Source organism: Strigops habroptila, chromosome 1 (genome assembly GCF_004027225.2).
Source record: "Strigops habroptila isolate Jane chromosome 1, bStrHab1.2.pri, whole genome shotgun sequence".
Taxonomy (NCBI): domain Eukaryota; kingdom Metazoa; phylum Chordata; class Aves; order Psittaciformes; family Psittacidae; genus Strigops; species Strigops habroptila.
Window position 1 is genome coordinate 107,999,700 of NC_044277.2, and position 15,084 is coordinate 108,014,783.

Consider the following 15,084-nt stretch of genomic DNA (forward strand, 5'->3'; position numbering starts at 1 on the left):
CAGAATGGTCTGGACAGAAATTAACTTTCTCTGCCAACATTTATCATCTCATTTTCCTTTAAGTAGGACTGGCAAGCTCTTTGACTAATGGAATGAACCAGAGATATGTTACAAAAGGTTTTATAAGGAGTTCTCTATAATTTTCCGCAGTTTTGCCAGCACAATGACACAACTTGCTGACTGCATCCAGCAAGACGCATCTCTCAAACACAATCCAGAACCTCCACAGCTGGCTCCTCGGCGCCTTCCACAATCATCACTCCCTGGCTCCTGACTCTGAGCTCTCAAGGGTTTCTCTGCAACAGCAGTTGATGGGTGCTGCTCTCCATAGCTCCCTTATTCTGCTGCTGCAAGAGAGGCAGCACTGGACAAAACAGACCTTGGCTTTCTGGCTGATATCTGAGAAGCATGCTTAATACTGCAGCAGTTGAAACAACAGCTGAACACAGCTACCCTTCATCCAGTTAAGGTGTAGTACGTGCAGTTTATGCCTTCAAAGGTGAGAGTAAAGAAGTTTCAGAGCTTGCTTTTCCTTCAGTTATAAACCAATCACTTCCTTCACTTCATGTTATATCTGGAGCAACATCGTGAAGATACTTGGATCCCATTCATTTGGAAATGAGATTTTACCCTTTTATTCAGCCCTGAAATTAATTTTATCTTTCCTTAATCCATGCTTCTATTTAGGGCACAATGATGTTCCCAACTTGCTATACTTCAAGTTAGATATTTTTTTAATGGTATTCATCAAACTAGAATCACTACAACAAAATCCAGCTGTGCCACAGAACCACAGACTGGTGGAGGTCAGCAGGAACCTCTGGAGATCACCCAGTCCAACACCCTGCTCAAAGCAGGATCACCTACAGGAAATTGCTTGGGGACATGTTCTGAATAGGTCCAAGGGTGAAGACACCACAACCTCTCTGGGCAACCCATGCCAGTGCTTAACCACTCTTAGAATAAAAAAGTTTTTTCTTATGCTTAAATGGAATTTTTCATATTACAGTTTGTACCTACTGTCTTTTGTTCTGTCACTGAGCATCACTGAGAAGAGTCTGGCTCCATCTTCTTTACTTCCCCAAGGTACTTCTATACACGGCTAAGAACCTCTGAGCCTTCTTTTCTCCGTAACTCCAGCTCTAGTAGCCTCTCCTCACACAGAAAAGGTTCTATTCTTTTAATAATTAATTCCCTTAATGATTCCTCTAATCATCTTTGTGGTCTTTTGTTGGACTCACTTTAGGATGTCCAGTTCATGTCTATGCTGTACTGGGGAGCCCAGCACTGGACCCAGCACTCCAGATGTACCTCGCCAGTGCTGAGCAGAGGGGAACGATCACCTCCCTTGACCAGCTGGCCCCTCCTGGGCCCACATTTTCCCTAGTCTTCCTTTTGCTGCTGATGTGCCTGCAGAAGCCCTTCTTGCTGCCCTTCATGTTTGTTATCATTCAATTCCAGATATAGTTTGGCTTTTTAACACTTGGACGTGTCTCTGTATTCATACAACAAGTATTTCCCATGTATAGCTACTACATGAGTTTATAGCAAAATTCCTTTTAAAGAAGCAAAGAACAGAACCAGCCATTTCAACTTTTCATTCCAATTCTGTGGTCTACTTACCTGATCTATAGCGCTCATCCCGTGACCCTGAGGACCTGCGTCGGTGATATCGAGAGGAAGAGGATGGAGTAACAGGAGTTCGACGTTCTTGTGGTAATGCCTGGTCCACCCCTGCATTAATTAAAAAACAAAACAAACAGCTCATTCTGATTGAATTCCAGAAGCTTAATAGTGAGGAGGAGGAGTTCAGCCTACCCTAGAAGTAGAAAAAGAACAGCCAGTGGTTAAACCATGCCATGTTAATTGGTTACACAGTACTTGCCTCTGGTCAGCTTTTCTGCTGTGGTTATTTTGCTGGTTCTCTCCAGGACAACCTTTTTCCAAGACCACAGACAACATAAGAGCATACAGGCAGCAAGCTTGGTGATGTTTTTTTTATTTTCCCAAACATGTGACCTTTCATAAAGGAGTATTCAGGAAATATTTTGATGCGCTAATAAAGGCGGGCACGATTGCAAAGGATCTTGAAGCTTTCCTGCAAACTGGTTAAAAGCAATTCCTAAGAAGACTTGTATTGATACTACAAGTCTAATAGTTTATCTAGATTATATATATAATACATATATACAATATCTATAGTCTATATAATATCTAATCTTTCGGTCTTCCTAGAGCATGTTATCTAAAAGCTCATGTAGTTGGATGAGATCAGCTGGCGACAACAAAATACTAACCTACAGAAACTAGACACCCTGTGGGAAGGGAACTATATTAATACCTATAGGCATTTTTTGCTACCAAGGGCCAGAAAGTAAACAATAACTGCACCAAACCAGGCTGAAAATAGTAATCTGTTCCAGCAATACAACAAAAATAACTCAGCCTTATAAAATATATATACCTGCAGTGTCTCAGTAAGTATCTCTAAACATCCAGTGCTTAAGATTCATCCCCTTCTCATAGTGAATTTGCTTTTTTAAAAAATAGGTGTTTTCTTGAAGGCTCCTTAAATGACAGTAGTGCTATAACAGCAGCATTGTATATAAACACTTCTAGAAACTAATGTTCCTTGACATCTTCCAGAGAAGGGTGAAATAATTAAGCAGGAAAATTCAAGCAAACAACAGGAAAAGAAAGCAAACCTGCATATATAATAGTGGCATGTTACCCTGCTGTCTTCCAGAGAAGAACCCGAGCAGACAAGCCCAGTAAGCCCAGAGCCTTAGGCACTGTGATGCACAGGAGCAAAAAACCAGGAGTACCTAAATGAATTAACTCAATTCTTTCCTATTACTTTTTGCCTCTAAAAAGTAGTTCCACTATGTGTAACTGTAACGACAGAAAAAATTGGCCTCTTGCACTTATGGCTGACAGTATGAAAGACCTGTAAAAATTACTTCATTAAATTATTAAGCATTCAAATGGATGACTAATAAATTGAAACTGGATTCAATAAAATAATGCTTGGAAATATGTTCATATTTTCCAATTAAAACATAATGTAAAACCTCTCCACTACGATTTCTGAACTATTCAATGACTGCTTATTGCAGAGGGATAAGAGTTTATGTTTGTCAAAACAAAAACTTTTAGACCAAAGAAAAATGCTATGTTGATTTCAAGCAGTCTCAATTATGTTTCAATGGACTCTTTAAAAAGTACCATTTAAAAGCCATTGTACACTTTGTACATTTATTTCTTTGTGAAAACAAACTGAACTCCAAATACAGCTTCTCTCTTAAATCTCTGGAATATTAGCAACATCGAGTCTTCTTTGATTTTGTGGAAAAGTGGCTGGTTGGCTGAAAAACATACTTGGAGTAAAATCTCATAGACACATAAAAGACAGAGTGAATCTATACATTTTCTTCTACTCAGATTGTGACTAATAATTCATACTCTTACATCAAATAAAATGTCTTCATTTCACTGCTCTGTCTCCACACTACAGTACTGTGTAATTTCACTTGCCCTCAAGCGTTTATATTCTTTAAGACAGGTGAGCTTAACTTCTGAATCATTGAAATAACCAGAAGAAATATTTTCTCCTCATTTATATAGAGTTTTTCCTTCTTTATTGGGTCACCCTGAGAACCAGCAATATAAAGTTAACAATAAAATTAATTTTGATTGAAAATTTCCAGATTATTATGTTTCAGTCTGTACGAGATGCTACCCACCATTATTCCTCTCAGTCCCCATGCATACTGTCAGGAATGAAATACTTTCTGCAAATCACATTCATTTACAAAAAAACACACCCTAGAATCAAGCACCTAAAAAATCGCTGCTGTGTAACAGAGGTCTTGTGCAGAAAGCAGTGCCACGACTTCCCACAGCAAATGACTTGTGTAGGGCAATGGCATGTGGAGGAGAACAAACAAAAATAATTGAGGTGTTGCTACTGAAGTACAACATCATGATTATACAGTAAAAGGGGATTAAACGCATCCTTACAACAACAAAACCACATGCAGTAGGCTTTAGAAGCACTGAGGGGAAATTAAGGTGTGAAGAAAAGCATCAGTTTCAGAGGTGCACAGCTGCTGGGGGAGCAAGAACTTTCAGGTAGACCTGAAAGCTGTTGAGAGCTGACAAAATACATTCAAGCGTGTGGTTTCCTTCTCCTGGCTACGAGACACCTCAGGTGTCTCATTGTCTTCTGCAGCTGTGGGCAGTGCTCAAAGCTCTTTTCAAGGTGTCCAAAAGACAGTGCATGTAAGGTAACCTCAAACAGTGACTCTGCTGTTGCAGAAGACAGCAGGACACCCCACCAGCCAGGCAGCACAGCTGCCCAACGCACTCCCTAACACTGCAAAGAGCTCTTCCCTCCTCTGGTTCACTACAGAGACTATGCAGCTACTTGTTCTTACTACAGGTACAGAAATCTCTCATCTAATCTTAAAATTGAGACACTTTAAGCAGTTTACCTCTCTCCTACTTTGTATATGTGTGTTTGTTCTTTTAAGTGTCTGTTCTTACGCAATAGGTAATACAGGATTTCTTCGTGCAGTTAGGAAAGAGACAGCCCCAACATCTTGCGCTAGTAGTCATTTAAGGCCATAACAAACTAAATGAGAATATCAAAATATCTTCTGCTTTTATGAGGTCTGGGGATCCTTTGATGGCTTTACTTCCCACTTTCCCATAAATATAATAACAGTGAACCTCTACCAAACTATGGAGCACAACGTGTGAACTTGGCTCACCAACAGCACCGATTTACATGAGGAAGTTAATTCTGTACTAAAATGCAAAGGAGAAGCTCTCTGTCTGCCATCTGTGGAGAGACCTCTCTCCATACTAAGTTCCTTTAATGTGAGAAAACACAGAGCATAGCCCCACTTCAGAGAGACCTGATGACGGTTCCTTACTGAAGGCTCTAGAGCAGGAATTAGCTGGCACTGCCTGGACTCATATCTTCACTTCCCGTGCACCCGCTCCCTCGCACAGCACCAACCATGGTGTGAGACAAAGTACACAATAGCAAGAACCTACATGCTGCCATTCCTGAGCAATGGGTAGGAGTAAAAGCCACACAGAATAATGAACACCATGAAATCAGTGAAGTGTTGCCATAAATTTCAAAGCAGTGTTAACAGCAGCACTGTTCACCTCCAGGAAGGTTCTAGCAATATAGTGCAGTAACAAGCATCTTTTTTTTCACTTATACTTCTGGACATAACTAAACCCCCAAAATTGATAGCTCTCACGGCCAGCACACAGGGTCCCTGAGTTAAGTGCTAATGCTTGTTGAAGTGCAGCTTCGCATTTGTGAATCGGTGGAAGCAGTGGCATAATGGGCTTTGAGAATTCATACTTGGATCGATTCCTAAATTTAAGGAGGCAGCAGAACAATGACTGGCTTTCATAAAAGAAAGAACCGTGTCATGCCAGTGCCCTGTGCACAGACACAATCACAGTCACTGTCAAACTGGCATCATTCATAATATCACCAGTCTACCCCAGCCTTGCATCTAAAGCACGAACTCAAAAGGTAAGTGTAATTAGCACTAATGATTGACTTATTACAAGTTATGAAGAATTTTAACAATATATCTGCTATATAGAGAGCATATAAATATATATTTTTTTATATATAAGATATAAATATAACATAAATATATAAATATAATATAGATAATGTATAAAATATAAAATTTTATATTTTACTTAAAAGGCTGAGAAATCAGTGCTTTACGCTCATCATGTTACACATAAGCATTACCAGGTGCACTGGACCAAATAGCCACATTCTTAACACAAGCATTAGTTCATTTATACAATGCTGCTAATGTGGGCTTCAGCTTGCAGATTAAGACACCTATATTTAGGTGTCTACAAGAAGGTGCTTAAGCTAAGCTCCCATTACGAAAAAGAGACTTAGGCCAGGACTCACAAGTCTAAACAGAGGTGCCCACTGTCTTTTCAGACATTGTGGACTATGATACCTGGTTTGACCAGAATGGCATATGTCCCCTTTAAGTCCTGTTTTTTATGTGCTCGCTCTCTGCAGATGTATCTGATACCTTAGGAAATCCTCAACAGTATTAGACACTTATCTTCAGGGAACAACATGAGCCCAGTAAAGCCTTCAGAGCTGCACAGGTGGTCAGTGGAGATACTTGCTTTGGAATAAGCTGAAAAGCTCCATGGGTTTCACCAACTGAATTAACAGTGTCTCTTCACATAAGAATGGGAACTTGAATACCAGGTTAATAGGCAGACCACTTAACGCAGATATATCAATCTACAAATCCTAATCTGCAAGCTGGATCCTGCCTCAACTGTATTTAGCCAAAAAATGCAAGAACTTTAGTAAAGATATTTATGCAATGCCACTGCAAGCTGGATAGTTTTATTTTTAGAATCACAGAATCACAGAATGGTTTGGGTTGGAAGGGACCTTAAAGATCATCTGGTTCCACCCCCCTGCCATGGGCAGGGACACCTTCCACTAGACCAGGTTGCTCAAAGCCCCATCCAACTTGGCTTGAACACTGCCAGGGATGGGGCATCCACAACTTCTCTGGGCAACCTGTTCTAGTGCCTCACCACCCTTATAGTGCAGAGTTTCTTCTTTGCATCTAATCTAAATCTCCCCTCTGTCAGTTTAAAACCATTACCTCTGTCCTGTCACTACATGCCCTTGTAAAAAGTCCCTCTCCAGATTTCTTGTCAGCCCCTTTAGGCACTGGAAGCTGCTCCAAGGTCTCCCCTGAGCCTTCTCCAGGCTGAACAAGCCCAACTCTGTCATCCTGCTCCATAGCAGAGGTGCTCCTGATCACCTTCATGGCCTCCTCTGGACTCGCTCCGACAGGTCCATGTCCTTTTTATGTTGGGGGCCCTAGAGCTGAGCACAACACTGCAGGTGGGAGTCTCACAAGAGCAGAGCAGATGGGGAGAATCACGTCTCTTGACCTGCTGGCCACGCTCCTTTTGATGCAGCCCAGGATAGAGTTGGCTTTCTGGGCTGCAAGCGCACGTCTCCGGGGCATGTTGAGATTCTTGTCAACCAACACCACCAAGTCCTTCTCAGGGCTGCTCTCCACCGATCCTCTGCCCAGCCTGTAGTTGTGCTTTGTGTCTTAAGAACACAGAAGGCACAAAATTGTCAGCTGGAAGCAGGCTCCACCTCCTTCTGTCTTCTTTTTTTTTGCCTTCCATCTCTTTGTTCCTCCTCCTCCTCCCTTCTTTATTACTTCTTTTTGTAGCTAAATTGCAGTGCTATGTGCTGATAATGTGGCAATAGCTGCATTGCCCTCTTCATCAGAGGGCAATTGTTTCATAATGACAGCTGACAAGCTGCTTTGATGTATCTCTTATTCCTACGTCTGTGTGAAATTTTTTAATCGAAAAATATTTAAAAGCTGAAATTTCTAATTGACAAGAAATAGAAGGCATTCTTAGACACAGGCTGCATTTATTGTTCTAAAATAACTTACAGTGTGTGCCCCCAGGAGAGAGAGCTGTAGGACAAACCCAGCAACTCCAGCGCTAGTGGGAAGGCAGGCAAACAGTGCAGAGTGTAAGAAACATTGTTTATCTTCCGCTCAGATAACTTCCTGAGCTTCCACACAGTGGCTGGTGGCTCAGCTTTAAAAGCAAAGCCAGGTGATGATGTATTTTGTAAACAGGTTAAATGTCACACCATCCCCACAGAACTTGTTACTTAGTGTGGCACTTCACTCTTCCCATCAAGTGTACATATAAGTAATGAATTCACTGGATAAGCCAAAGGAGATTTATAATGTGATACTCCTCACCAAAGCTACCCAGGAAAGTGGAGCCACTTTCTGCTTGATAAAGTAGGAGAAAATGGAATTTCTGATTAGATATGTTTAATTAACAATCTTTCCTTCACAGGTGAGCTTTCACACTTACTTCTGCACTTGGTTCTAATTTCAAACAAGGCACATACTTCAGATTGATCTTCGTCCTTTATTGCAATCTTGATCTTGCCCTCCAGCATTTCCTTGCAAGCTTTACCTTTCAGTTCAAGCTTTGCATGGCTATTATGGGCTTCTTTTTTCTCTCCATTATCTCAGTGATGGTGGACATCACATTACAGCTCCAATTCAGATGTGATGTTTGATTTCCATTTTTCTCTAGACAGTCCCACAGCTTCAGTGTACCATCTGAAGATTCTTTTTGCAGAATATGTAGAAAAAGACTACCTATCCACACAGCAAACACATTCATCAATGTGCTGGTCAACTTACACCGAAGACAAATTTGGGCAGTATTGTGAATTCCAGCAGTTTCTCATTTTGACAGCAGCACCCAGCTCTTCACGTGCCTCCACTGGCTCCACCTCCTCTGCTCCAGCCCAGGTAAGCCTTGCACCAAGGCCCTCAATGGTACATTTCTTTTTATCCTCTGACTGAGCCATCTTTTCTGTGTCAGAATATTAGACCAACATCTTCATGTTTCCTCCTATGCTCTTCTATTTCACAGATGGTCTCCACGAACATCAACAGATATTTCATAGAAATTTTTAAAATTCTTTGAAAAACACCCTGACTCTGATGTGTACTAAAAATATCCTTCCCAAAAAACCCATCATGATGAGTGCTGAAACCACTACCCACATTACTGATTTCATCATGTACTCGTTTCTTCACATATTTTTTTGGCTTTACTATTAGGGTGTAAAGTCTTTGAAGGAAGGTGTTTTTCGCTCTGTGTTTGGACAAAGTTTAGTATTACGAGGTCTTACTGCTCGACAGGAAACAGAGGTGCCATTAGAAAACAAAGAATGCATAAGCTGGTAGCTGGGCTCTCAGCATGGCAAAAGGGAAGCAGTAGCTATCATGCTTTAATTGGTGGCCTCAGGGGGTAGATCTCAGATCCTTTCAGAACCTTCCTTTTTAAACAGACAGGCTCTGCAAGGCATCTACCAGTTCAAACCAAAATCCTTTTTTAAAAACAACACTTACTAAGTGTTCATCTATGTGCCATAGTTTCTCATCTTTGAAACATCTGTCACACTGGTTTCAGAAATGTGTCCGTGAGTTGTGCAATGCATATGCCTTTCAATGAGATTAATGTTCTCAACACGTATATATGCTTTGAAATGCCCCATCATCATTATCCCTTGATAAGATCTTCAAGAATTAGAAAGACAGATGTGATAGGAATACTCATTATTAATAAAGCGAATACATGAGGGTTTTTTTTCAATTCCAGAATCGTGCTGTGTTTAAACATTTCCTGGCAATCTTTGCAATCCAAATAATGTCTGTGGAAGAGAAAATTAAATTGTAATCGCCAAGTTTACTTAGAGAGCCCAAAGGGCTAGCCACAGGAATAGCTGAAAGCAAATGTATGCATGAATAAACATAGAAAAGTATGCAAATTTATGCACACATTACATATATATATATATGTTGTGTTAATAACAGAGGCTATGGAAATTGGTTCCTGTAATTCTACAGAAAATTGTTTCTTGGTAAGGTAAAGGGATCTTCTGTGCCAGTGTATTATCTTCTCTGCACTGCATAGCTTGAAACCTCCCTGTGCTGGTGCTGTCGGGGCTCCAGCAGCAGGAGATGCAGTGAGCTGTCTCTAGGCCTGTGAAAGGAGCGGCAGGTGGCTTTAAAACACCACATCTCACAAGTTTATTAGCCATAATAAACAAAGCACTGGTGACTGGTCTACATGGTTATGCTACAAATAGAGTTGCACTGGTGGTTCCAATGATGGGAAATTACAGAAAGTAACAGAAAGTAATCTAGTGGAGACACAGCACTTGATTAAGAGAGAATGAACCACCCATGTCTAAGCTGTTAGGAGCAAAGCTTAATTGATAACAACATCGTCTCTGTTCTGTGAATGAATAATCAAATTTCCTGGCAAAAGACTGGAAGCAAATTGGGCAAAAACACAGCTTATGGGGGATGTAGGTAATTTAGTTACTTTTCTTCTAGGGAGGGTTTCTCTTAATAGCGTGCAAGCAGCTGTCCACATGTTATCTTACCCAGAACTGACTGATCCGATCAAGATAATCTTCAGAAAGATATTCTGAAATAGAAGCCTGTTTCAGTGGTTACTCTTTCAATTCCTGGCTCTCATGGCTCCTCTACAGAGGCAGCAAGAGAAAGGTCACAGCACAAGAGAGACTGGGATACACACGCAGATATAAAGGTCCAGATTCACTATTATTTTTAAATGTCTGACATATGGGTACAGTAAGAAAAGGAAAAACTACTCTGCACAGAACATCTCCAGCTACAAACTGACATCCTGAGAAAGCGTTTTGAGGAAACAAAGCTGTACTTTCGTCACCTTAAGTTAAAGCAGGTGGGGATTTAATGGGAATGAAAAAGGGGGCTCCCCTTATCCCTTCTCCAATTAACACTGCCAAACACAGCATATCCGTTCCGGATTGCTGGATGTTCGACAGCCCGTCTGGAACAGTACAAATGTCCTTTGCATATGTGCAGTCTGTGCAGCATCTGGATGTGTCAGACCTATTGTGCATGCACTGCGGAGTCAACCTGCAGATGTGCAGCAGATCCGGCACGTCCTCCATGTGTCCGACTCGCTGCACATTTGCTGTACAGCATCTGTGACAAAATACTCTCTGGGACCGTCCTGTCAAAAACTGGGAGCCTAAGAGTGAACTCCCACATCACCTGGTAGAGTATCAACCAGTTGGTTGCCCAGCTCTACTCATCATTAATCCCATTCCTGAAAAGTAACTGCTCTCCCTTTCTAAAATGACAGCATCTCATTGAGCACAACAAAAAGACCATATATGTATGTGTGTTTATAATGTATACAGCCAACCCTTCTACTGCCTACATTTAGCACTTAGGTGATTTTATATCATTAATTCTGTTAAACTTGGAATTGCAACTTAAATTTAATTATTCCTATTTTGCAAAAATCTTGGGTGGAGGAAGTTAATCATGCCAGTCTGAGGGACCCTGACTTAAAGCAGCCCCATGCAAGCGGAGAAATACAGATAACACAAGGATCCAATATGGACCTCCTCCATAGTATCACAGCAAATTGGTTTGAAAATGAGCAGGGAAGGGCTTCTCAAAGGGATCTTTTTATAGGGCCGTCTTGTCCAGACAGAACTGCAACTCTTATCTTCCCTCTAACCACCTTGTACACTACGTCTAGACTGCCTTGTGGAGTGCGGACCGGCACACAGGCAAGAGTGTGATGTCCTCCATGTTCCTACATGGTTGGCAAGAGAAAATCTGGTGTCTTGAGGGGCTGTGAATCCCCTGCAGCCTTGCCACAAACTCAGAGAGTAGAAGCAGACTACATGCCACCAGCCACAGGTCAACCCCAGAAGGCAGGACAGGTATCTGCTGAAGGGCACGGCTATGCAGGCATGGCTGGGGTCATGCCTTGCTGGTCCGCACTGCAAACACGTAGCCCTGCAGACTGTTCTTCCTCCAGTCTGCTCTACCAGCCTGATGCCTGTTCCTAAAAGTCAGTCTGCTTCTCAACGGTTTGGATGTGAGAGGAGTTCAAGCAGAGCTCTCTACTTGAAAATAGCACAGAATTAGGGGTGCTTAGATTTTTACAGCTTCCTGTGGATTCTGGTGGACTTGGACCTGTCCAGCGCTCTGAAAAAGGCAGTGCCAAAAACAGAATTAGACACACATGCCTTCCTGTCTTTCACCTGCTTATTGTATGCAAACTCCTCTGAAGAATCCATGGTATGGAAGCTAGAGAGACATTAACATGTTCAAATGTTACTAAGAAGGACTATTCCTTCTCCCTTCCCATCACTTCATTCTTAGGCAGACAGAAGTCGGTAACGGCCTTCCAGATGTTGTCCTTTGGTTGTTCTGCCTTGTAACTGGCAGCTCCTGGTCTATCATATTGATGTAGGTGTCTACCAGAGGCTTCCAGATGAGGCGCAGTTACAGACAGATATGGACTGGAAAAGATACATTCATTGTGCTCACCAAAACGAAAATAAAAGAGAGGCCGGTTTCCTGCTGTGCTGGCTGCTCTCTCTCTAGCGGCCGCTTCCCGGATGTCACAGACACCAATGTTGGCAGTGCGGAGCATTCTTCTGGCAGCTCCTTCACTGTGTTGCAGTCTACACCGTACCGCGGCAGCTCCATTCGCTGCTGTAACAAGTTGAAAAAAACTAATTAATTCACGTTTAGTTTTTTTACATTTGTTACAGCAACGAATGGAGCTGCTGCCCCCATGCAGTAGAGCACACACGCACACGCACGCACAGACACCACAGGACACTCACGGAGCCAACGCGGGGCAATGCTCCACTCTGCCAACATGGGCGTTAGTAATGTTAGCAAAGGTGCAGCGAGAGGACTGGATGTCCCAACAGAGCGGAACTGCCTTTGGATTTCCTTTAGTTTGTTGAATGCCGTCACAGAATGCAAATCCCTGCCCTTCCCCAATGACTCAAATCCCAGCAAAAGAGCCATGTCCATTTCCATATTGTTAGATCTCTAAAACATCTATTCCCTTTTATTAGCAAGATCCAAGACCACCAAAGCTTCTGAATTCTTGCAGTTCCTCATCAAAACAATTATTAAAAAAAAAAACCCCAACAAAAATCCAAAACCCACCAAAACCTTAATTGGTCATGTATGTGGTTGTTCAGATAGTAACAGAGGCCTACAAAAGGCAGCGTCTGTTTTGTTATCCTATTTCTTCTTGGAAATGATTCATCTCCCCCTTCCTAGTGAGCAGGGACCTCGAGCCATTCAGATGAGTCAAGTCTTAGAAGGAGAATATCAAACTGAAGCGTTTCAAGTCTTGTCCAAAAGGTAACACAACAAAACAAACAAAAAGTACAAAGACAGCAAAGACCCAAGCACAAATAATATCAGCTTCTGGAGGAAAATACTTTAATACAGTAGAAGAAGTGTCTTCCACTATAACAGAATAATTCATTTAGCCATCAGCTAAACGATTGAGCTTGATGTACGTACAAGAAAACAGTGGACAATATTTCAATACTTTTTCTCTTCATCCTGTTATAATCTTCCTTCACTCATCCATATCCTACATTCCTAGTATAGGATTTGCTAGGAAAAGGGTAAAGCAGAAAATGTTCACTCTATTTGATCCTATCTTTAAAACAGCCCTAAATCAGCTACATCCTCAATCATGACCTCTTCAAATTACGGAATGAACCCCACCATAGGACTGGCTTTCAGACATTCCTCTGCTTCTCCTTACAGTGAAAAACTAATACAGAATCACAGAACAGTTTGGGTTGGAAGGGACCTTAAAGATCATCTGGTGCCACCCCACCTGCCACAGGCAGGGACACCTTCCATGTATCACAACAGAGACCTTGAAAGATAACCTCGGAGGGTTCTCCACCTTCTCTCTTTCATCATTACATGTATGATGAATCTCCAGCAGTTTCAGCCATGGACAGAGTTTGACCAGAAGACTATGAGGTTTCTGGAGAAAGGGCTGTATTTTCTTGTGTGAAGAAAAAAAAGGCGTGCCTAACTGTATAAACAAAGACTGGTACCAACTGCACCGCTCTGTTGGGTATTACTGTGAGGCAACAGTTTCTCCGTAATTCAGTAAACCTAAGTAGGTCTCATGAGAACATACTGTGAAGACTATTGTATGTCTGATAGTCTGGTCAGACCAATAAATATCCAGAAATTTAATAACTGCACCTCTGGTATTGTAATTCTGTTGATTTTATTTGTTTCATTCTCTAATGGCTCCCAATGGTTAAGAAATGTCACAGACACCCTCAGATCAGGCTGTATCACTTCAGAAAACACAAGTGTTTTGGGAATTCCTACCAGTGGAGCAGACCAAGTGAAATCCAAAGGCACAAAAATACCATTCTGCTATGGAGTTACATATTATATATACACCTGAAGAAGACAGAACAAGTCACTGCCTCCACACATGAGCAATTTAAATAGCAAACCACCAAGTTCACCATAAAGACAGGATTATATAAAAGAACAGGGAAACTAGTTCCCAAGCCTGCAACAAAAACAGGACAGCCAAGACCAAGTGGAGCTTTTGTAAGGTGAGTGAGACGCCATGAATGTGTGGGGCATGGTCCTCTGAGGCCAACAGAAAATGGAGGCCTACATCAATATTTATAACTAGATATTCAACTTCATGAGCCAGTGCCTTAGGAGAGTGAAAGAACTCTGAAAGGTTCTTATTTATATACATCAAATAATTCCAATGAAGCAATCCATTATTAAATTTAGTTTGAAGATATTTTTACACCTTTTCGGCAAGTACATGCAACCCATCCCTCAATGCTGAGACCAGATATGTATAAAGGATTGGCCGCCCAAGCATTACAGGACAAGCTCTAGGGATGCTGCAGGTCTCTCTAATGCTCTCAAAAGGGAGACCTGGACAGGAAACCCAGAACTGCAAGAAGGTACAAAGCTCCAAGGTTTTCTTCCACTCTTGCGTATACCTCTGTTCAGAAAACTTTACATGGCTGAGATCTTAATGAGTTAGGACATCACGTTTTCCTCTGTATTTTTGCACTACTTCTAACAAACAATGCCTCTCTAACAAGCCTAGGCTGATTTTGCAGACATGACTGCCAAACCCACAGCAACGTATGTAAAAAATGTACACACACATCAAAGCAGACATATATATATAAAAATACACATAAAATGGACGGAATAAGCTTTTTCTGCATAACAATAGCTTTGTTTCTGCCACATACATTTCTTCAAAGATGCAGATTTTTACTGTAGCAACTATCAGTATGCTTGACGTCTTCATATATTGCAAGCACAGATATACGTACCGGGAGGCTGTGGCAGGTAGGCCCCAATTAATTTTGATCTCTTCTTTTCATATCCCTTCTGTGTGATGTCACCTGCCACGAAAAGGAAAGGAAAATCAATAAGATGTGGATAAAGACAATGTCTAGCTGCTTAATGGCAGCACCATCAGCTTAGCCACCACTGCATTGTTTGTCTGTCCTGACAATTATAATGAACAAATGAAAAGCACAGTATGATCATTCCACCCAGAAAAAACTCATTTACGCCAGAGCCATTC

The 15,084-nt window shown here is 41.6% G+C and overlaps 1 protein-coding gene across 2 annotated transcripts in view; it reads right to left on the reverse strand.

The window, feature by feature from the left end:
• DIP2C (disco interacting protein 2 homolog C) overlaps nucleotides 1-15,084 on the reverse strand; it is a 321,459-nt gene that overhangs the window by 132,277 nt on the left and 174,098 nt on the right. The window contains exons 2-4 of one of the 2 annotated variants that reach the window (XM_030508932.1): nucleotides 14,828-14,899; nucleotides 11,997-12,164; nucleotides 1,624-1,734 (exon numbers count right to left, since the gene is read on the reverse strand). In XM_030508932.1, the coding sequence (XP_030364792.1) occupies nucleotides 1,624-1,734; nucleotides 11,997-12,164; nucleotides 14,828-14,899 (351 nt within the window). The remainder of the gene's footprint in view (nucleotides 1-1,623; nucleotides 1,735-11,996; nucleotides 12,165-14,827; nucleotides 14,900-15,084) is intronic. The other variant, XM_030508942.1, reaches the window with a different exon arrangement.